This window comes from Populus alba, chromosome 5 (assembly GCF_005239225.2).
Source record: "Populus alba chromosome 5, ASM523922v2, whole genome shotgun sequence".
Classification (NCBI taxonomy): Eukaryota; Viridiplantae; Streptophyta; class Magnoliopsida; order Malpighiales; family Salicaceae; genus Populus; species Populus alba.
The window spans coordinates 7,044,111-7,068,110 of record NC_133288.1 but is presented as its reverse complement, the minus strand read 5'-3'; the positions used below and the strand labels follow the sequence as shown (position 1 = coordinate 7,068,110).

The following is a 24,000-nucleotide window of genomic DNA, read 5'->3' as shown; positions in this document are numbered from 1 at the left end:
AAAAAACTAAGCAGGCCCAATCAAACCTTTTAAATTTGATTTAATCTCTAAAACTCGAACTAGTAAAATGGTTGAATCAAGAAACTTAATTCACAACCACTTTAATTTTGAATGATAAAATCATGAAAAAAAATATAAATAAAAAATCTGAGAATTAGATTTGATAGAAAAAAAATCATTAAGGATGAAAATGTAAAAAATCTAAAAAATGATCTCAAACAAACAAATAGTAATAAAAAAAATAGAGACTAAATTTAAAAGATAAAAAAAATGAAAGAGGTTAAATTAAAAAATATTTGTAATTTTATGATGGAAGTGTTTTTAAAATTTTTTCTAAAAAAAATTATGACCCGAGACATAGACATAATTAAGGGCAAAAAAATGATATATGGACAAACAAATAAAAAAAGAGAAGGAAATGACAAGAAATACACGGTTAAAAAAAAATCATATAGAAAACAAATAAAGAAAAAAAAACAAATCTTAATCACTAATGATATAAATAATAAATGATAAAACTAAAAAAAAAAAACATTAGCTTTAAAAAAGGAAAAAATAATGAAAAAAACTCAGGCAAACCTTCTAACATCACCAACAAAAGATCATTAACAACACCAACTTCAATCTTCATTAAATACAACTTGTTTAGGTTAAGAGTTGGAATGATGTACAAGCTCTACTTATCAAACTTATTATGTAAGTATTTGAATAGTTATTAGCAAATATCAATATTGTTAGATTTAAAATTAAAAGTGAAACATATTTTCTAGAGTTACATGTGTTGCATCAGTACTTATGCCAATTCTAAAACCACTAGTGCCACTTTTACCATAACTTGTGTCATTTTTGCCAACTTTTTCACCATTGCCACTTCTATTATAATTTGTGCTAGCTCTTCCACCGTTAACACCTTTTCCATCACTAGCTCACTCGTCTCCTACATCTAGTTCCTTCCTCACCTCTGGCTTTATATTTACACTATATTAAACATTAACTTATTAAACACTATCTCTTTGACAAGATATCAAGTTATGGCCAAATAACTTGTAAACATTAAATCTAATTGTTAAAGACCTTTGACTTAAGGTCCTAGGTTACTCTTTTCAGTGTCCTTTTATTCTTTTATCTCTTACTTAACCCACATACTTTTTTTAAGAATACAGGTAAAACAATCACCTATTTTATGTGTAGATCAAGATCAAACTCTAATAATGGGTGCATTACCTCACTCTTTTGTGATGCATACAAGAAATGTCATGTCTATATGGAATACAATCAATTTTCATTCATCACAAGAGCAACATCTCTTCTATAAATTAATAAAAAGTCTAGTCTACCCATTGAATACTTGGTATTCATTAGCACTTGGTAGAATCATTCTCATAGTTCATGACTTTTTCATAGCTTTATCAAGCACATTCCTTGTAAAAAGAGTGGTTTTTTTTCTCCAACATAAAGTTATAACAAACTTATTATGAAATCTAAACAAGAGCTCCAACCTAATCTTCTTTAGTGATATCATAATTGATATAATATAATATTTTTCTACCCAATTGTTGAATAACTCAACCAAATTATTTGATACATTTTCAACTTTCACTCCAACATCATACAAATATCATGTCCATGTCTCAAGAGGGATTTCTTCCACCAATTCAAAGCTTCATTATTGACATCACCAATCTTGTTTATATGGTTGTAGCAGTTGAGATATGTATAGGATTTAAATGGACCGTAAAACCTAATTTTAACTTATGAAATCCTTTCTTTAAACTAACATAGATATGCCTTAGCATAGTATATATGTGTTGCATCAGAAAAAAAAAAAACTTTATAGTACTTTTAGGTAGTCTGTATAAAAAATTATTAAACACACAAAAATACAAGCAAATATAGAGTTACACAAACTATAAAGTTCATTATATCTTTTGTCTATTAAACATTATGTATAATGGCTCGTGGTTAATTTTGGATTTGATAGAGCCACACATAGCATATAGAAACCATCTCCAAGTGTTATTATTTTCAATTTCCACCATAATATATGTAAATAGAAATAATTCATTGTTTGCATTTAATGCAATTATTGCTAATTATACTTCTTTATACAGACCTTTCAAATGACAACCATAACCTGAAGTATTTTCCATAAAAAAAAATCATTATTAATAATGTCAATCCATCCATCATCATCATCATCATAAATTCAAACCCTCTTTTCTCATGATGGAATAAAATTATTATTTATACTATTATCATCACTATAATACTTGTTTCCATTAACATGACACTCTAAACTAACACTATCAATATCCATATTAGTATTGTCATCATCTCCATTCATAATATATACTAATTAAAAGAATTATTTTATTGCTTCTATCATAATTATCATTATCATTATGATCATCATAAATATGAAAAAACTTAGTTTCACGATACTTGCTATTATATTTACTTAAGTATTATTCGGGCATTTGAAAATATAAAAAGCTACCTTTCATACATGCATCAATGTACATGTAAATTCTTCTTCATCTTCATGCAAGGACAATATATTTAAATGTAAAAGTATCATAAAAAACCTCGATTGTCTCTATGATCTTGAATTTGAAACCCTTTCAAGTCAATATTGAAACTTGTTTGCAAATGAAAAGTATATGTGTAAAACATGAAGTCAGTATCAAATTTGATGTTTGATCTCCTACAAAAAGAAGATTTTGTTTTTATTTGTGTTTAATTTATATTTGTGGAGAGGGAGAGAAGAAAATCGAAATCTATGTACAGTGATGAATTGATTTGTCGTTTGGATCATTCTATATAGAAGAGTATTTTTATTTTTTTCATCGAAATTAAAACACTGTATTGACCTAATATAATTTTAAAATATTAAATGTGAGGAGGGGGCAGAGTAATTTTTCCCAAGCATAAATTAATTTTATATCCTTAAGAAAGAAGAGGTCTGTATTTGGATAGAGCTCCAGTCCAAGAATTAGGAATCGTAGCTAACTAAACCTGTACCTTTCTCCCTGGAAAACCGCTGGAGTTACAGAGAAAGAGAGAAATCAACAGCACATCACAATCACACCCTCCTCCTTCACGCGAATCTCACACGCATCCCCTTCTTCTCTATCTCTCTCCCTGACTAAGTATTCTTTAATGTTTCTCATCTGAGTTCAATTCAATCGTCCTCGACTTGATCAATCAAACCGTCAACCAATCTGATCTGATTTTTTTTTTGGGATATGATGAAGATGCAGATGGAAAGTAACGGCGGCAGTCATCGCCTTCACCATCACATTAATCAGAATCAGAATCTCAAGTACGGTCAGTTTTCTAATCACGAGGATGAGATAGATCATCAAGTTTTTGATCTCTTTAGTAATTGTAATAGCAGAAGTAATGGTAAAGGGAAGAATAGGATTACAATGCCGTCGCCATCATCGACTACAACAGCAACGACGATGTTGTCTGCTTCTACCTCTTCAAATAGTGGCGTTGGATTCATTGAACATCCGGTTTCGAAGCTGGATACACTTGCCGGCGTTGCTATTAAATACGGCGTTGAGGTTTTTTTTTGACTTAATTGATTGGTTTTTGCCTTCATACATCAATGGGTTATTTTTATTTTGATCTGGGTTCTGTTCAAAATGTGATTTTTTTTTTCCTGTTAGTCAAGGTTTAATTAATATTTTTCATTACAAAAAAAAGAAGGGAGGAGGGGAGGTAGCTGCAGGATAATCAGTTTGGTTTGTTTAGAATTGCAGAATAATCAGTTTCATTACTGCCAAAACTTACCTTTACTGACCAATCGATTATGTTTGGAATTAAGTTTCTTTTGTGTTGCCGTTTTCGGGTTATCTATATATATGTGTATTGAGTTTTTGGGTGTCAAAATGTTTCTCACGATTTCACAACAGTATATTGCTACATTTGTTTTTTGCCTTTAGAGAACTTTTAACTAGATGGCAACGAAGTTAATATTGTTTTGGCTTGTTTGTGACTAATTATTTAGGTTGCTGACATAAAAAAGATGAATAGCTTGGTTACGGATCTTCAAATGTTTGCTCTCAAGTCACTCCAGATTCCACTTCCTGGAAGGCATCAGCCCTCATCTTTCTTATCGAATGGTTCTGACATTCCAGGGTATGTATTTGTTCCTTTCGAACCTGTGTCTGTTCTAAATTTCCATTTCTGGTTCATTTGAATTTCCCCATCATTATGTGTGCAAAAAACATGTGGGCTCTTATTTCTCAACTTACCTTCATTTGAACCTTCTTTTCCTATTACACTAGCATGACTCTCCAAATTGCTAAAACAAGGTATTTAAAAGTGTAGAAAGTGATCCTTATACTGGTTAGTACAACCAGAAAGCTCAAGCCTATTTTTCTGGCTCACCCCATTGCAGTCCTAACCAACCAGCCTAGAGATTCATTTGAACTTCTTATGATGCGTTGGTAAAATTTTAGTGCCACATAGTTTGCAAAGCACAACTGAAAGTCTTAGGCAGGTTTAATTCTTGAGTCGGACCACTTCATTAAAAAATTGCCTTTTCAGATTACCCTCCAAGGACCTTGCTTGGATGAAACTATGACTGTGCAGAGGCCTTCATATATAGATTGGCCACGATTCATGTGGACTTTCAAAGTATACATGCTCAAGAGGATATGAAGAATCTAGAATTTGATAACTTTAGCAAAAATGGTGACGTGGTATTGCTGATATGATACAATAATGTACATTTTGGGCGGTAGGAGAGATGCAAGAGTTTTTATTCTTGTGGCACGTGGCAGTTGTGGCATTTAAAGGAACTGGTCTTGAAAGACGTGGCTCTACTTAGGTTTCTTGCAGTAAGTGTCACTGGGAAGAATCTGCAGTGCTAGGCTAGGATCTAGGTGTGTTCTGTGCTGCAGTAACCTTTGGGAAAAGATGGAAAAAGGGATGGTGGGTGATCTGGGGAGCATTTCCAGATCTTTTCGCTACTCCCTGCTGTATCTTCGAATTAAATCCAATTCAATAGTAAGATAATGAAATACTTGAATTGCAGATTTCAAATCTGTTCTGATGGAATTGGATTCAAATCATATCAGAGAAGGCAAAGGATCGAATATGGAAAAAAGAACAGACAAATATAAGATCTAGGGAGGGAGGAAATGCATGCGAGATTCACATGAGAAAGGGAGGATGCAATGTGGTCTGGTGGTGTCATTTCCTCTTGGTTTCATGGAAAACTGAATAAGATTTGTGTTCTCTTTTGTTTTATCTTGGTAATCCTATTTTGATGGATAAAATGATTTGCCTCCCGTGACTATAATTCATTAGATAAATTACAAATATTTAGTCTTGGCTAGTATAGTAAAAATAATTAGCTTAAGTCAAAAGTATTGAATAGGGGATGTAATTCACATCTAGTATAGCAAAAATAATTAGCTCAAGTCAAAATTGTAACTGTCTTGTAGTATGGATAACTGAACATAAATAGTAATAGCAGGTTAATGCATCATTGGTATCACGTTTGCAGCCTTGTTCCCAAAAGCTCTGCCAGGTTTCTCCCCTTTCGGTTAAGCTGTTGTGCTGGATGTCACTCACGGTTTTATGCATCATCCATGTACCACCATTATTTTGAATCCTTCAAATTCCTATACCTTCATCTGACATTTATCCCTTATTTTCATGAGATTTCACATTTCATATATTTGCCATGAAGTCTGTGATGTTTTTTGGGGTATGAGAACAAAACCTATTTGACAAAATGGATATCATCTTATCATCAAACATTGATTTAGCATCAACACCACACGACTGCTAGAAAATTTTCTAAAAATGATTGAAATACTGGTAAGAATCCTAGCCTATTCCAGATTAGTTTGATTAAGTCAAGTGATGTAGTTGGTCTTTCTAGATGGTTTTTAAATTTTGAGCGGAAAATGCTCTTACAGTTGAAACCTGATAGCATTCAGTGTTCCATTTGATTTGCTGAAAACTGTGTGTTAACATTGAGAATCTTTTGGGGTGGATCACAGCCCCAAGTTCAGCCTAAAATCTACAAATTATGACACTTGAACTTTTTTGCAGACAGAACAGTTATGAACGGACCCCGCCACGTGGTCTGCAGCCTGATCTCTTTGATTCATTTCAATCTTTGAAGCCTAAGTCTTCACGGTGGAAGGTTTCTCCGGCTATGAGCTCTTTACAAGGTTACTATGGGCTTAAGCCAAAAGATCAAAAGAAGATACCTGAAGGTTTTGAGATGGCAGTCTACAGGAACGGACATTCTCATCATCTGGAAGGTGGTCCATATCTTAAACCATCACCAGCTTCCCATCCACCTCTGAGCCTCCATCGGAAAACTAAAAGCTTGGCTAATGGGTTCCTTGATGAGAAAAATGGACTGGTTGACAAATTATACCTTGATGAAGTGAAGGAAGGCGAGTCTGAGAAATTGGTGAGAAGGCGTCAGAAATCAGAAGCTGATTTCACTTCCATTCACACCGACTTGCTGATTAGAGAGGAAAGCACCGGGCCTGCTTTCTCGACAATCACTGGGAAGGGCTTGGCTCTGAGACCTAAAGCGGGAAATCGGACCACAACAGATGTTGATGCAGGTGGTTTGACCTCTGCTCAAACGGGTCCAGGAGATTTGGCTGATGGATTTCTCGTGGTAAGGAAGTCATCAAGCGCAACTAGTCTGAATGATCAAGACAGCTTTAGTTCTTCCATGTGGCCAACATCAAAGTGGAATTTGAAGCCAGATTTACAGGCCTTATCCGCTGCAGCCATAACGAGACCAATCTTCGATGGATTGCCAAAACCAATAACGGGTAGGAAAAACAAAACGGCACTTGATTAGTTTAGCATCCGATATCATATTCAATTAACTCGTTGATAATCCAACATTTTGTCCGCTGAGTAGCTCTTGAAGGTAAATAGAAAGACGTGACAGGAAAAAAAAATCAAATTAAGATAAGACGTTTTTGTTAGTTTATGTTACAGAGAACTTTTAATACATATAGCTGTACCCCTAATTTATTCTGTTTACTTTGGTGAGAACAATTAAATCCACCCTTGTGTATTAGAAAAAAATGGATTTGATAATAGAGCATCAATACCTTCTGTCATTGATTTATCTTAAATAGAAGATGGCAATCCCTTTAATACCTCTTGTCAGAACAGTTATTGAGTGGGACAATGTTTCCTCTTCCCTGCTAAAGTTGAGGTTCCTTTCATTCAAGCCATTCTTTCCCTTCTTTTTGTGTTTCACTGTATCGTGTTTGCGTTGCCAGTGGGATTGGTCAGCTGCACTATTAGGCCTGTTCGGATCAGTCTCATATGGTAGGCATAGCTCTAATTTTCATACAGCCCATGAAGAACCGTCAACAGTTTCCTTAAGCATTGTGGTGTTGCGCATCATAAAGTGGACCTCAGATTAAAGGGAGAATTTTGAGTACTACCAGAACATTACCATTCAACATTATGATAGACCATTTAGAATAAATTTAGAATTCAAAGCCATTCTTTTGGCCTTATCGTCACAATCCATTTTTGGATTATCTCTGTACTGCCAAAGAGAGTGCCTCCTTGCCCATCAGAACAATAGAATCCAGTACCTGCTTGGGCAAATCATCATCGCAACCAACCAGACAAGTTTAACAGTTACCTGCCACCGTATTCTCTTTTTCAATAGTTATACCATTCCATATTCCTTCAGGTAAAATTAGGTTCTCGCCATTTCTTTGGCTGGTTACTGTACTTGTTCTTGGAGATTTTCCAACTCCGCATATTTAAAGCCCAAGACAGAGGAGGCCGAAGGACAGAAGGCAGGAAATTTAACCACAACAAAAAATAGAGCGATGGGGGGTCTTGGAGCTAAGATCAGCATCTCGACTCTTCATTTACTTTCTTACTGTTGAGCATCAAATTCAGATTTTCCACACGCAGATGCTGTTCCAGAATCTCTCTCTACCACATACATCCATCACATAATGCAATTGCACCATACTCACCAGGTGCCCACAAGTTTGCTTCGATGCCTTAGCCACCAACTCTAGTAGCCTACAAACCCCTACATCAGATGGCAACCTAATACTGTATAATAGTCTTGGTATGGTTCTCGTTTTTTGGCACACTAGCTCATACAACATACCAGGCATCCATGACAATGCCCCCAGGGTTCCACAGGGAGATACTTGCTATTCACTGTATCTCCAAGAAATCTACTTCTCCATCAATATGCTAATTAGATTTATCCTTTCAGGCAATTGTAAAATTATATTGAAATCAACTTTTTGTACCGCTTTTTATTTCACAAAATTAATCTTACCGCCAGTTGTGCCTCTCACCAGCTAACAAATAATCAAGCTACATCAGCCATCTGGACGTTATTTTTCATTTCTTTTCCTTTTTTTTTTTTTTTAATCAATCCCTAACAATCAAACTCCTTGCATGTATTAAGAGTTAATAATCAGCAAATGAGAATCACCCTCGAATATATATATATAAAGACGCATTTCTCTTCCGTACCGCATCATCGGGGTAATTAAATATAACAAGAAAAAGAGAAGAAAAGCAGATTCACGTTACTCTTCCAAGATTACCCTGTGCAAACGACCTGATTCGTGTCCAGGTTCCTTTTGTAAGGAGAGGATTTCTGTAAGAGGAATTAGCTAAGCCATCCCGTCAGGAGGTAAATCACGGCAATTCGTCAGTTCTCCTAAGTAATAATAACATCTACATTCATAACTGCTGGTAGGAGTCAGATAGCAAGCAAGTGTAGAAAAAATTCATATCAGACAATCTCAGTGAAAAAAAAAAATCACTGAAATAAATGGTTGCAACAAAAAGTAAATTGAATTCTCAAAATGAGCAACTGTTCACATTGTGATGATGATACAGCACGTAAGAGGGGTCATAAAGATATTCACATATGGAATTAACTGTTTGTAAGCTAATAAGCTATTTCTTCAAAACATTTGAAGCATTTTGTTGGACACCTTTACTTTTTAAAGATACCAAGAGGAAAAACTATTCCGATCTAAAAAATACAAAATTATGAGCATTGTTTGGGTTTTGAGAGTCCATATCAAATATTTACCTCAAATTTTGCAGAAGTTTTCTCCCACATATAGTTTGAACTTTATTCCCCATAATGAGATGTAATGAATGAGCAGATTCAGCTTAATTGTTTGCTTAGACCTGAAACAGTACAATTTGCAGTCATCATTCAATTCTAACAGTGAACAGCCCTTGAAATTTAATGATAAATCTGACTGCATAATATACATCACACACATGCTCATGCTCAGTGGACTGAAAACCACCTAAAATAATGTCTAGAATGTTGGCACTGCCAGTTTAGCTAAAAGAAACCTGTGCCATCAATTTACAAGAGACAAGGGAGCTTTCAGAATATCATCCCAGGTGAAGATATACAAGGATTATTTACAAGCAAAATGATCAACCTCAAGAAGAAGGCAAATGCCCGTTCTTTCTTAAGATTTCTAACTTCCAGTTCTCAATAAGAAACCTCACCAACTTAAAATCCAACTCTGAGGGTGCAAGATTTTGTGAAATTAAATTTCAAAAATAAATGGCAACTTGCAAGTGATGTTGTTGAATAGATGTCTAAGATTGGATTAACATTCATGAGAAAGATCTGCAACATTTTCTCTAACCCTGAATTCCTGAGGAAAAAAATCAACAGGCTCTAGAGTAGCAAAATCGATACAGCCTCTCAGCCTAGTCAGTGGAAGTAACTTCCCAGCTAACAGTAACATAAAAGTCAAATGAGCAGAGCTGAATATAGATTATTGAGGATGCCTTATCTTAAATATGATCAGGAAGAAGAAGAAGCTCGTAATTAGAGTTTCCAGTCTCCTTGGATATCAGCTCGAGAGACTCCCTTAGGCCTGGTGAACAGAAGAGCATATTGAAGGCGAAAAAGCATGCAAGAGTAGCTCAAAAATTAGCCGTCACTAAAGATTCTAGCATTCCACTCCTTCCATATACCACACCCCACAGACAAATAGCACGATTGCAAAGATCTTGCTGTCAATGAAAAGCCTTTCAGGAATTCAAAAGGCAATGTCATCCATTAAGCCTGAAACTACCCATAGTCTCCCACAAACCCCAAAGAGACTACCTAGCATATCCCGTACAACTGACACAGAAGAAAAGGCGGTCCACAGTCTCCCCACCACCATAACAAATATATCAGGAGAAAGAGATGTTGAGTCTTCTTATCTGCATTAAATCATTAGTGTTACTCTTGCTGAGGAAACTACTCCAGACAAAAGCCTGAATCTGAGATAGAAACTCAGCTTCGACCAGGAGGAAACACGTACAAGGTGAGGGCCTGGCAAAATGAGAGAAGAAACAGCCATAGGAAACTATACCCCTCTAAGGTCCAGAATCTAATACAAGGTCCGAGGGAGAAGTTAAAGGAATTGAGAATAGGAACAGAAAACAGCAAGTTCTTGTGCTTCCCTGTCATTGGAATATTCCTAAAGAAGTGCAAGTTCCTATAACCAAATCAGTTTCCCAAGAAAAGAAAGTAGAAATAAGGGAATATGCAAGATAGGAAGTCTGAATTAGAGGAAAAGAAACGCATGGAAGTAGAAGAGAAATGTGCTATTGACTGAATCATCTATAACGCCTGTTGATCCACAAAGCAAAACCAAAAAACATAACTTTTTGTTCATGCACACCAAGAAAGCAAGCTCAGCCCAATATTCAATGGCTATTTTTGAACCAAAGTAAAACCATGTCCGCATTCCTTTCCGATTTCATTCACTATCAAGCCATCATGTCCTTCATCCATGATGAACTAAAACTGACAAGATTAGCTGATATAAAGCCTTGACAGTCATCTCTCTCCCTCTCCCTCTCCCTCTCACTCTCACACACAAAAAAGAGTCAATTCTTGAGAGAGTTGGGGAGAAGTTGAGCAACAGAGAAAATTTGATGAGAAAAGCAGCAACAAGAAATATGATAGACCCAGAGTTAAAATTACAAGAAAGTACCTGACAGAGCTAAGGTTTGTATATTGACAGTTGTTAGTTAGTTGATTTGAAATCCATAATTTTCATGCTATGAGCTATGATCTATACATCAAATTTTATGTAGCGTATAGCCTAACTATAGAGAAATCTAAAGAAAACTCTATGGTATTTTTATTAAATCTGAATAATAGTCTTTTTTTTATAAAATAAACTAGACATCTCTATTTATATTAGTTCTAAAATCCTTTATAGGAAATGATTCTTAATTGAGACTTACCTAATTAATAGAATCGATCTAGCATTAGAATTCATAAATAGTAAAATATTAATTAAATTAAAAGTCATAAGCTAAGTAGGAAAAAATAATTAAAATTTAAAATTAACTAGGAAGATAATAACTTTAGGCTTCATTTCAGATGGTTCCGAATTTCTTTACGAATTTCTTTTTCGACTTGACCTTGTCAATCTGGTCCATAAACTTCTAACTTATTCACAGATATTATACTTTTGCGATAATTGTCCTCAAGTTATCTGTCAGAAACTAAACTCTTCCACCCTAAAAGAACAAATACTTCAAATATAATATTATAGCTAACTTATTCACAAAATACTGTCTTTGACTAGTGAGCTTCAAAATTTAACTTATAGTGCATGTATAATAAGAAAAAATTCATAAATGATATTATATTTTTTGTTCCTATGAAGTCCATTTGTAGTTTCTTCCATATTTTTCTACTTTAAACTTGAGTTCATCATCATTTATATCCAATACTTCAATCGTTGTATTTAAAGAAATACTAAAATAATCTTTCATAGTATCTCTAGAAGACTAGTAAGAAATTCTCCATGTTCTTGTTTGATCTTCATCATCATATAAATTTCCTTCATCATCTCCATCAAGTTCACCTAAAACATCCTCGTTATCTAAAGAATAAAAGATTCTTGCTCATATTGACATTCAATTACGTTGATCGATTTTTGTTTTTTGGGTTGTGGTTGTTTGTCTTGATCTAACAAGGTCTCTTGGCCTCCATTAAGTTCATCTTCACCAAAACCCTTCACATATCTAAAAGGTTGTTTAGATGGAATTTTAGGAATAGGTTTAAGGTAAGGTCAGCCCCGAGGTAAGCCTCCAAGCATGTTCCTCTTCTTTCGATTCCTATATGTGCCTCTCATTAGCCTAAATACATATTCATCAGATAAATACTCAGTCATATTGGCCAAGAGGATTTGCACGAATTAGTTCAAGGACAGGTTGGTTGCGGGCTTCATCCACGGCGCATGGCTCTCTTCTTCCCCGATTCATGTTTGCGCACAACCCTAGTTCCTCAAGCATGGTTGTAAGGTCATCAAATCTTGCATTGATGTCACCAAACTCAGTTTGCATTCTCCCCTTTAACGTTGCTATCCCTACTATCCCTACTGAATGGCAATCTAACTGATCCCAAACAGCCTGCATCCCCTGATAACCATCACGAAGATGGTTGCCACCAAATGGTCCATAATTCTCTTCACGTCTTGCCATTGATCCAAATGTTTACCCGCTCTGATACCACCTGACGCGGCGTATAGAGAAGATAAAACTAGAGTTCTCATAAGGTTACATACCCAACTATAGAGAAATCTAGAGAAAACTCTCAGGTATTTTATTAAATCTAAGTAAAAGTTTTTTTTTCCCATAAAATAAACTAGACATCTCTATTTATATTAGTTCTAACATATTTTATAGCAAAGAATTCTCAATTTAAACTTACCTATTTAATAGAATCAATCTAGCATTAAGATTCCTAAATAGTAAAATACTAATTAAATTAAAATTTCAAAGCTACATAGAAAACAAATAATTAAAATCCAAAATTAACTAGGAAAATAATTAAAATAGAAAAACAATAACTTCAGGCTTCATATCAGATGCTTCTGGATTATTTTACAAATTTCTTTTTAGACTTGGCCTTGTCAATCTGGTCCATAAACTCCCAAAATAATTGTTTTATGTCAAATTTCAATTTACTTCCTTCATTGTCTTCTATTGGGATTCTTTTGTGCTATTCATTCTTTTTTCCCTCTAAATCACTTCAAGACAATTCAACACTCAGCTTTTTACTTGAGTGTATTTAAATGAAAAGGGAGCTGACACTTCTGATTCAAAAGGGGTTCCAAAGTTCACCTAGGAAATGAAGGTAGAAAGAGAGGATTCCTGCAACTTGCCCACTGCCACCACATCATGTGAATTTTTTAAACCATAACCAAAACAAAAACAGGAAGGAAAAATCTAGAGGTTCATTCATAAAATACATAACCGAGCCACTCATTTACAACCATGTCCCAATTCCTCCAATATAAAAGGATACACACTAACCACCCAACCAAATCAAATCCCTTTGTCCCAATCAAGAACTGGCCCAAGAAGCCTTGATTAGCTGCCTTGGAAACCAAATAGACTTCTGAATTGTCCTACTTAAGTCTATCCTCCTCCCAACACAAGGCCATGTGTCAATGATAGACCAAAATTAACTTTCAAAAACAAAAAAGCTTTATGAGCTACACAATGCACCAAAAGGCATTTTAGTCATGCATCCAGATCTCTGATCAGACCATGCATGCCCCCAAGATGGGAGAAGGAAATGATAGTGCATGCATTTGCTGTACTTCAAAAAATACTTTCAGAAAACAAACAAGATATAGCGAAGCAAAACAAGACAAAAAAGTTACGCATTAAAAGGATCAAAAAATTTACCATTGGTCAAACTAGTGGCTTAAAAAATTTCTCTTTATATCCTAACGTAATTACAAGAGTTAAGAAACAGATGTACTAACCAAGTCAGAAACATGGTCCTACACTCGGAAGCAAATGTTCCCGGGATACATTTGTCAGGAAAAATTACAATATACACAGCCCTGCCAAGAGTCTCCACAAGGTTCAAGCACTGCCTTCAAGTGGTAGTTGTAAGTCCAAAATGGAACCTTCCTTACGGCGTATTATAATGCAAGTGTACTTCCTCCTTTCAGGATCACAGCACTGGAAAAGTCAACAAACACAGATATATCCACCATCAGAAAGAGACAGACTTGTAATAAGCTTCACTAAGCTATCCATTATATATTGTATTCCCTAGTGGTGCCATCGCACAAGAAATTTGCACTAAATGGGCAATCAGAAACATTTGACTACCAGTTTAATGAGAAATAATTGGAAAAATATGAATTTGAAACCCTTCAATAATCACACCAAAAGTGACAAGGATGTTTCACTAATGTGTGATGCCCACTTCAGTTCAGTTGGCACATTAAAAAAGTGGCAAAGATTAAGGCTAAAAATCTTAGAAGACCTGTTCTTGAAAGAAAATTGGAAGGCAATTTTAAGAGTACCAGAAACACTTATTTTAGAAATTTAACCAAAAACACAAATGAGAAGGAACATAAACTTACTCAAAAACTTAAGAAGCCCTCGGACTAGTTATTGAGCTGGCCTCCAGCAGTTAAGGGAAGGCATGTCTGGTCTACATGGCAACATCTGTGAAACACCATGACCTAAAATAACACAATCATAGAAATTGATTGTTCAATTGTAATTTTTGAGGTCATTTACTCCAGAAGTACGAAAGTCACTTGTGAACAAAATGAGACAATTTTTCACAAAGCAAACTCACCTGGAATGGGAGCTCCAGCAGGTAAATTATTGGTGGGAGCAACCTGAAATCCCATATTATTTGGAGGTGGTGGCCGAAAGTAACCTGCCAGGGAAAATGTTTTATGATCTATTAGCCTGTGCATCACAGAAAGAGTACACCATAAAGAAAATGCAGGAAATAAAACAAACTTTCCTAAACTCCCATTTCTAAACATGCCAAAAGAGAAATAAACAAGTTCAGAGGTTAGGTTGCAATGCTTGCACATTAGCATGCCAGACAAGTTTACCTTCATATAACAAGCACAAGCTAGACACTAGAAAAAGCATTTTGCACCTTTGCAGTGCAGGCACTGATTGTAAAAAAATTTAAAGGAAGGACAAAACTTACTAACAGAGTGAAAAAATTTAATAATATGTAATCAATCAAGCTTAGTTCTGACAATGTTTTCTGTTCAGGCCACAAATCCTAGAAAAATATAACTTAAACAGTTATACAAGCATCATGCTGAAAAAGGTTTCATCAAAGGAAAAACTAATATGGGAAGCAGCATGGACAAGTAGCCTACATCAGAAATGATGGAAAGCAAGCATCTGCCTGCCTACAGTTCTTTCTTTCTTTCTCTTTGTTTTTTTTTTTTTTTAAGCATCTGCAAACTTGATATAGCATTCCATATGAATATGAATAACCATGAGATCAATAACTTTAATAGTAAATAATGATACAAGTTCATTTCATTAGGAGGCATCATACTTTTACAATAAAAATATAAAATAATGAATTCAAACAAGAGAGAAACAGTTCAATCATTCAGTTGGCCTCTCACAGATATAAGTTTCAAGCAGTCAGACTACATTTTAAATTGAAATGTCATGTCATTAACATAAATGTGGTTCAGCATCCACAATTAACATCACAAAAAATAATATTCAATCCCATCCAGATAAGAGCACAAATTTATCGTGCAGGCAGTTCTGTACAAAAAAAATTTGAATTGATAACCTTCCTGACTGGTTCAATAGTTTTTTTGTTTCGAAAAAAGATCAAGGCATTAGCAATACATATGTATGCGCACAAGTAGGAAAAGGAAATTCAGGGAAAAAAAGTGTTCTAATTACAGGGACACAGTTGCATGTACCTTCCTGGCCAAAAGAAGGCCCTGCATGTGATGGATTTCTTCCACTCATCCATGCACCATGCTGACCATCTGCATATTCGCTTGAAGGCAACCTCCACTGTTCATCAGTAGGAAATCGTGGCCGTCCATCAGGATGTGATAGCATAGGGTACGGACGGGGATAAGGATGCTGAGGATGCTGCTGAATTAGAGGCTTTGTAAATGAGAAATGACCAGATGCAGTTTGTGCCAGGTTTGGATGCAGTGGTCTTTGTGGAAAAGGTGCATTAACCGGCTGAAAATGTGGATTTTGTTGAGGAGCTTGAGGGTTTAAAAACATGTGATTCCCGTGAGGAGTACCGCCAGCCATTTGGACAATTTGATTACTCTGCAAACAGAGAATTCAGGTCACGGTTAAACAAACTAACACATTCACAAAAGCAACTGGACAACCAAAATACATACATTGGGTGTAGTGCAGTATTCATGAGGTACAGCTTGTTGATATGCCAACTGAGGGGAGGACTGTACAGATGAATGAGATGGTTGTATTGGTTTGGCTGGTAACAAAGGTTGAGTTGGTACAGGTGGTTGCAGTGCCATAGTTGGCACAGGAGGAAGAGGAGGTGGTGGTTGCGATGGAGGAGGTGGAGGTGGAGGTGGCGGTGGAGGTGGAGGTGCTGGAGATGTTGAGGGTGGAGGTGGTAGTGGTAGTGGTGGCGGTGGTGGTGGAGAGGTAGGCAAAGGCGGGGGTGGAGGAGGAGAATCAGGAGGCGGTGGTGGAGAATCATCTGGTAGAGGAAGCAACTCAACAGAATCATTTAATGCAGGTTCTGGTCCATCTGAGCAATGCTGCTGTGGTTCCATTTCAAAAGAACCACCTGTGGATGAAGGTCTTTCATCCTTTTGGTGTCCAGACACATCTTCCATTTCAAGTTCCACGTCCACATCCTCTAAGATGCAATGTCGCCTGTCACTTGGAGTAGCAGTACATATTTCTAAATCTCCTAAAGCATGGATTGATCCTGTCACTCCCAACACACCATCACCTTCCTTAAATGGGCTGCTAGGGAAGTCCTCGTCATCATCCTCAAACACATGAGAAGATAAAAAGCCAGGCAACTGAAATGTAGCATTACTGGTACCAAAGCCATGAAAACCAATATGGATCTTAAAGTCAATACCCTCCAGTCATGGAACAGTAAAATTTTAAAGAAATTACTGCATTGATCAACTTCATATTTCATCTAAAACAAAATTCTATTGACAAAAGAAATGCATGTGATATGGCAAGCCATATGGAAACCCGAGGCTTTAAACAAATTTTGCAATGATAATAACAAATGGTTGCATAACATAATAATTGAGTTTAGCTAGCAAAACTAAAAACAAGAGCTGCACATTCGAAATCGTACAAAACTACCTATAGTATTATTGTCTTCTGCACTTCCACACAGTAGGTTCTAAGAATGACATCCACCACCCTAGCATTTGCTACATTACCTCATTCTCCAGGATTATTTAAGTTCTTCAAAGAGTATCAACTTTAATTTTTTACTGAAAAGTTATAAGTCCAGTCAATTTCTTGCTAGTGGTTCATTTATACCTCCTGGCAATCAAACTTGACCTTCTCCTTTTGTGAAGCCACAACAAATAATGCTGATTTATGGTTAAATTTACAATTTTCATAAATGATATTAATAGGGACAAGCAGAAGGGGACATATCAAATCCACAACTGGTGATTGTAAATGGCTCTAAAACACGAAAGCAAAGCATAACCCTTGAAACATAAGGATAGATGAGGAATATTCCAATAACATGTATCACCTCTAAGGGTCACCAAGAAGACTACCTAATAATGCATTCAGCACAAGTGGAAACATATCCTTCCAATCTCCAATAGTACTCAGTATGGTATTGCATAAAGGCTAATCATCAAAAGTTATTTCATACCCCACCTTTTGTGCAAATGCTTAACAGTCGTTCTATAAATACAGCACTTTCTTTTAGAAAGAAAATAAAGCAGAAATACAAAAAAGTGTATGGCTCATTTGTTTTTTTAGTTCAAGTCCCTAGGCAAGAACTGTGCTAACATTCACATGCATTTGAGCATGTTACATTTTCCAACAAAAAGGTTGATTCAGATGTTATGTTCCAACTATCCAAATCCTAATTCTTTAACATAACCATGTCATGGACCATATACGCATCGAATTTCCATAACAGTATGTAGGACCATGCCAAATGTTCTTCAAGAGACAAGAAATATGCCACTGAAATATTATTGAAAAGAAAAGCATGAATAACTAAGAAAACACACCTTCCATATTCATCAACAAGCATGCCATCCATTTCCCTGATTGGATCATCTATAGCTCGTTCAGCTCGGGATGGACGTCTGAGGGAAAATCCAGAAGAGGTATCTTCATTTGAACCTCCAATATCATCCATATAGCGCCTCAAAACAGATTCAGGCAAGATTTTTCTCTCAAGCCACAATCTTAAGACCTGGAAACAGCAATAGATCAAGATATATTCTGATGAAAAAGAAGAGGTTCTCCATGGTAACATAAAAAGAAAATAACCTTTAAACACTGACGACGATTTTCCCGAGCACTAGCTCCTGCTGGAGCAGCAGCGCCGAGAAGGCGTGGTAATGCCGCTTGCACTGTCGGGACATACGAAGCTCCAGCGATACCTGAATAAAGGAAAACAAAATCAAAAACATAACTATGGCAACCATCATTATTGATGATTGTGGATACAGAATGAACGCATTCTTTGCTCCTCTAATATATGTAGGGGTTAAAAGAGCAAGATTGATCGAATCCAAGTTGAGCAGGAGGAAGCAACCTTTTTGATTATGTGAACACTGGGTGATGGAGTCCACAAGAAAAAATATGTCCACTTTGCGGTGGAAACTGGGCTCACTTTCCAATTTTCGGATTAAAAGCTCCACAACCTGCAAGACCATATTAACAAGTTCAGCACCAAATCACAGAACCATTTCCATAACTGATTCAATTATACTTTGGCAAGAGAATGATAATATCATGAGCCTAGGAAAATCATGATAGAAAAAAGAACAAAGAAAAAAAAAGATGAGGTTCAGAAAATGAGAAAATGGAAAATCTATCATGCAACACTCATGAAAAATGAAAAAAAGTTTATGTTTGCACTCAATATATAGAAAGGGTATCCAAGAACCCTGATCACAACTTAAACAATACCATAATGGATGAATGTATCCCGACCATGAGGATCCCAAATACAATGGGAAGTGAACTTATCTACAGTCTTTTTGCTCAAAGAAAATTTAAAATGAAGCAGCCTTCTTTCATTATTTTTTCAAGCTGCACAATCCTCAGCAAGGAAAACACAACACAGGCAGGTTTGAAATGTAACAATCAGGTGGAATAAAACTATAAGTAAACACAATGGAACTAACATTTCAAGGAAACGATAACTAAGAACAAGAGAATTTCTAGGAAAAGATAACTAAGAACAAGAGACATGCAACTCATCACAGCTTTCTTTTTCTAAGAGCCAATTCAGAAAATAACATAATAAAAGGATAGCAAACCCACCTCATTTGCAATGCCATACTTGGCACAATCAATGGCAAGGCGAGTTGCACGTCCAATACTTTCTTTCGTCCTTGATAAAGTCTCTATCATCCCTTCAAAAGCATCGCGGGCCACAGCAGCCTCAGTACCACCACTCAGTGAACCTCCAGCAGCCCTGTGTCCAGAACTAACTCTCTGCTCCTCGATTTCTTCACCTTCCACTTGGTCATGTGATGCTGATTGGTGACCATGTGTAGATGGAGAAACAAAATCTGTGCGATGATAAAAGCCCTGCATATCTGCCTGTGCAGCATTGCTAGTACCAGATAAAAAAAGTTGGCTTGGCGAGGAGCTGGGGCTCCTTCCCTGAGCGTTGTTGAGAGCTATAAAGGCAGGGTTTCCAATAGGAAAGGATTGCAAGTGAGCCTGTCTCCTTTTTTCTTGAGCAGCAGCAATGAGATGTTTCATAGATGTAACAGAATCTGGAGTCTTAGAATCGACCAAAAAGGTGGGTCTATCAGCCATACCAACTTCCAGTCTGTAATTAGGCAAGAAAATGTAATTTCTATAAAGCTGAATTAAAAAATATATATATAAAAAAAAACAGATAAATTTCACCAGTAAAAGAATCATACTCTGATAAAGCACCCACTGCAACAGTCAGGTTACTCATTTGTGAAGTTGCTTTAGGAGTACTTTTTGGCCTTTCCCCAGAAAAAGCTGCTCTACTTTTTTGACTTGGCGCATGATTTTGAGAAGCGTTTGAACTATCCAAAACAGGACCTGAAACCTTGCCAGGTCCAGCCTGGGCCTTTTTTTGAGTGCCAGGAGTGGAAACTTTAACTGCAGGGTTGATAGCTTTATGCTGTTCCACAATTGGTTTGGTTGCAGAAAGCAGATGAGGAGACCTCTTAGGGGTAGTTGTGATTGGTTTTGCCTCCTTTGACAGTAACTGCTCAGGCTCTGATTTGCCAGGACTTGGAGAGATATGTGTATCATTCCTCTTCACAGTTTTTGGATAGCTGGGCGAACGAGGATTGTTCTGTAACATCAAAGATGATTCCTTGGAATGGATATTCTCTAACCCAGTAGAATCCTTGATACTTGTCTGAGCGTTAATAGAGTTTCGTTGTTGTTGATTAACAGAACTTTCAATTCGTGCATTAGTTCTCTTGGAAGCATCAGAAACAGAAACAGGTTCTCTGCCATTTTTGGCAGCCCCTCCATGAATAGGAGTTTTGGGTTCCTCATCTTCATCATCATTGTCATAAAGGCAAACAGCTCTTCGCCTTTTGGGCTGTTGGGTAATGGAAACTCTCGCATTAATAGAAACCATATCACTCTTTAGCTCGAGAGCATTTTTCTCCATTCTGTCATCGGTATTGAGAGCAGCAGCATCACACATTGCCTCCATTGCCCGTCTACGACGTTTTAATACAGGCAGCACAGCTTCATCATTTGAAACATCAGATTTGGCTTTACTCATTGGATCAGGAACATCAGGTTTAGCTTTGCCAATTTCAGCAGTCGAATCAAGTTTGACTTTACTTATTTGAACAGATACATCAGCATTAGTGTTACCCCATTGTGCAGAAGCATCACTTTTGACTTTAACTGTTTGGGCAGACGCATCACTATCAACTTTACTCATCTTGGCAGATGTACCAGATTTAACCTTACCTGGTTGAGAAGAAAGATTAGATTTAACTTTGCTAGTTTGGGCAAAAGCATCTGATTTAGCTTTGTCGCTTCGGGCTCTTAATCCCAAAAGGATCTCCCTTTTTCCATGTGCCATGGACCGTTTGGCTGCTTGGTCATCAACAACATTTGAGCTTGGTGAAACACTCATGTTTTCTGAGAAAGGTCCCTTGGTAATATCATCTGCCACATCTACACGCTTTGATTTCTTAGCAGGATTTGCATTTTCAGTTGCTTCAAGCTCGGATTTTCCATAATCAGGTTGGGCACGCCTCTTCTTTTGAAAAACCTTATTTTCATGTTTTTCATCAGACACCATAGTACCCTTCTTGGCTTTTGATGGTTCTTTTACTTTTCTACCACCGTTGGCTTCTAATTCTGATTTAGGAGGACCTGGGGGGGGATCTTTTAGACTGCCACTAGCAAGCTTGCCTTTTTCTCCGCCTATAACTTGTTCCCTGGAGTTGCATTCCAATTTTCTCTCAGCCCCAGAAAACACTTTCTTAGACTCATGGGGATTTGTCCATGCTCTCTCACCAGTACCCAGGTTCTTAATGCAATTAAGATCCAGATTTCCGTTACAAGAGGCTTCAACTTTTACACAGCAAACATTATCCAAACTGGAAGAAGATAATACTTCTTGTGGTTGTGCACCATCAAGCATTTTAACCTTCTTTTCAGAAGATATACCTGGGGATGAACTGTCATCTGCATCACCTGATACGGAAGGCTTCATATCTTCGGAGCCTGCTTCATCTTGTCTACTGGAGCAACGCTCTAACTTAGAACTAAATTCACGTCCTAAATTCCACACTTCTCCACTTTGTCCAACTTTACCCATGTCCTCATTCAAGTCATCCTCTGCCTCATCCTCTTCCATTGAATCAACAGATGGAGCCTCAGATCCTGGTGCTGATCTATCAGTATTATCTCCCAATCCACTTGACTTTCCCTTCTGCAACTCTTCAAATGCTGCACAGATTTCCTTCACAGCTTGGGAAAAGAACTTATCTTTCTTACTCTGACACCGAGCCGACAGTTTATTCTTTACTTCATTTGTGAATACCTGAATATCAGAAGGGGCAACAAAAGCACTGCAAGAGAACAAGCAAGCAATGGGAAGAAATAAGCTCTAATAAAAGGGGCAACTAACTTCATCCATGTACACAAACAAGTCTCAAAGGCTCAATCAAGTCAAGTGCTGCAGCAAATAAACTAGCAAATTTTTATGTTATCCCATCCTAAAACCTAGTAAATGTTCAATTCATTTCCTTCATTTCTCGATAGCTAATTTTTACTAAATTAGAATGTCAGGATGAAGACAAGCTAACATAGGTCTAGATGCTCAATCAAACTCCAAAATAGTACTTGACTAAGAATTTCTTAATTGTACTTAAAATTTCCCAGGTTGTGTGCTCATAGCAACAACATTCAGTCCCAAAATCTCATTTTCAAAGACCTCAACTATCATTTACAAACCACATCAAAATGGTTTAAGAGGAAGATAACTGTCAACTCCATATTTCTGAGAAATAGCGCACAAGTTGTACTCTACTTATCTCAAAATAATACAGATATGAAACATGAAAGCCTCATACTGTTGCAGTCTACTCACTAGGATAACCACATTCTCAACCCTTCTCCATGTATAAACAAACATGTAAAAATTTTTAATAGGGAATTCATAAAGAAAAACTTTTATGAAAAACTTACATTTCTTGAGTTCCAAAGAAATAGACAAAAACTTTCTTAGCATCAGGGGCTCGTTTCCAATCTTCAGGCCGACTAATCTGAAATACAAACACCCATGAAATCTAGCTCAAGCACTAACCAAAATGACAAAGTCTCAAAGTCTCAACAAAATAAATTACAATCGTTGGAGGAAGACGCCTTCACCCAGATAATACCAACATCTTTCTGTTACCAAAAACCACAAAATTACAGAAACAATCATTACACAATCATCATCTAATCAAATGCACGCAAATTATACCAATCCATGAATCAATTAAACCCAGCATTCATGCCCTCCAAATTAATCAAAATACTAGGGAATGATATAAGTTGTAAAGTACTAGAACACTAATACAAGCAGAGAAACTAAAGCGCTCAACAGACACCAAATCAAGTTAAACTAAAATCAGTAAGAAAACAAAAATAAAACCAACTACACAATTTAAACCCATATTTAAATTGTAATAATTTACAACTTAAAATGGCTAGAATACAAATAAAACCCACCACGAAAACCACATTGATTCACATAACAAATGAGCTGAACCCACTAATCTTCAGAGCCCATCACTAAAACCCATAAAACCAACCCGAAAAAATCAAAATTGGAAGAAAAAATTAACCAATTTCTCAAGATAAACAATAAGGTCTGTAAGTGCAGGTGGTAGAATTAGAAATCAAACTACAAAAAAGTTTTTAAGACATAAAAATTGAATTTAACATTAGGGGGAAATAACCTTCGCAGGCCAAGAAGGGTAACCCTTGACTTTAGCAAGCACAAGATCACCCAAACGCAACTGAACTTTCTTATTATTCGCTCCCTTTTTACGCCCCGGAGCCATAGGCGGTTACTTGTGTCGCTCTACTTCTTATTTGTGGTGGTGGTGGTGATTGATCCCGGAAAAAACCTGAAATTCGAAAAAGGAAGAGCAGGGAAGCCAATTGAAATGGAGAATTCGAATCGAATCGAATGGAGAAGGACGTCAAACGAATAATTCTCGCCGGATATGTGCCGGCGGTAGGTTCCGGTTAGGTTTCCGGCGACACGGGTGCTAAGGTATCGAAGGAGGAGAGTGAGGAGTGCTAGGGTTGTGCATTTGGGATTTTTGAGGAGAGAGAGATTGTGGAGTTTTTGGAGAGAGAAATTGAAGCAACGTCGACAGAGAAAGAGAGAGATATTTTGGGCCTTTGATGGGTTGGGCAAAGGAATTTGGGTTTTTGTAATTAAGTTAATTATAACTTATTCCTTATATTTTT

At 36.5% G+C, this 24,000-nt stretch overlaps 2 protein-coding genes across 9 annotated transcripts; one reads left to right on the top strand and one right to left on the bottom strand.

The window, feature by feature from the left end:
- Positions 1–2,855: 2,855 nt before the first annotated feature.
- LOC118057079 (uncharacterized) lies at positions 2,856–7,118 on the top strand. Of its 5 annotated transcripts, XM_073409028.1 has the most exons (5): positions 2,857–3,149; positions 3,255–3,327; positions 3,412–3,569; positions 4,016–4,146; positions 6,076–7,118. In XM_073409028.1, the coding sequence occupies exons 2-5, from the start codon at positions 3,255–3,257 to the stop codon at positions 6,848–6,850; spliced, it is 1,137 nt and encodes a 378-aa protein (XP_073265129.1). In that variant the 5' UTR covers positions 2,857–3,149; the 3' UTR covers positions 6,851–7,118. The 5 variants fall into 5 exon arrangements, with proteins under 5 accessions (XP_073265127.1, XP_073265128.1, XP_073265129.1 ...); XM_073409026.1 differs by having other exon boundaries at positions 2,856–3,149; positions 3,255–3,569; XM_073409027.1 differs by having other exon boundaries at positions 2,856–3,327.
- A 1,351-nt stretch (positions 7,119–8,469) lies between these two features.
- Positions 8,470–23,941, bottom strand: LOC118057077 (ENHANCER OF AG-4 protein 2). Of its 4 annotated transcripts, none has more exons than XR_012169807.1 (14): positions 23,481–23,941; positions 22,723–22,799; positions 19,947–22,103; positions 19,333–19,849; positions 18,599–18,707; positions 18,331–18,443; positions 18,066–18,253; positions 16,209–16,881; positions 15,765–16,131; positions 14,648–14,731; positions 14,427–14,528; positions 13,815–14,016; positions 9,092–9,192; positions 8,470–8,739 (listed from the first exon to the last, which is right to left on the bottom strand). XR_012169807.1 is itself a non-coding variant. In XM_035069535.2 (12 exons), exons 1-11 carry the CDS (start codon positions 23,583–23,585, stop codon positions 14,455–14,457), a joined length of 4,464 nt encoding a protein of 1,487 aa, XP_034925426.1. In that variant the 5' UTR covers positions 23,586–23,941; the 3' UTR covers positions 13,684–14,016; positions 14,427–14,454. The 4 variants fall into 4 exon arrangements, 1 of the variants encoding a protein (XP_034925426.1); XR_004688903.2 differs by having other exon boundaries at positions 8,470–8,710; XR_004688902.2 differs by lacking the exon at positions 8,470–8,739 and having other exon boundaries at positions 8,826–9,192.
- Between the last annotated feature and the right edge of the window lie 59 nt (positions 23,942–24,000).

Bases quoted from the DNA above. Each gene is read 5' to 3' on its own strand.
- LOC118057079 (XM_035069536.2), top strand. From the start codon at position 3,246: ATGATGAAGATGCAGATGGAAAGTAACGGCGGCAGTCATCGCCTTCAC. The intron at 3,570-4,015 runs GTTTTTTTTTGA...CTAATTATTTAG, and splicing joins CTATTAAATACGGCGTTGAG to GTTGCTGACATAAAAAAGAT. The intron at 4,147-6,075 runs GTATGTATTTGT...ACTTTTTTGCAG, and splicing joins AATGGTTCTGACATTCCAGG to ACAGAACAGTTATGAACGGA.
- LOC118057077 (XM_035069535.2), bottom strand. From the start codon at position 23,585: ATGGCTCCGGGGCGTAAAAAGGGAGCGAATAATAAGAAAGTTCAGTTG. The intron at 16,132-16,208 runs GTATGTATTTTG...CTCTGTTTGCAG, and splicing joins AATACTGCACTACACCCAAT to AGTAATCAAATTGTCCAAAT. The intron at 14,529-14,647 runs GTGAGTTTGCTT...GTGTTATTTTAG, and splicing joins TGCTGGAGCTCCCATTCCAG to GTCATGGTGTTTCACAGATG.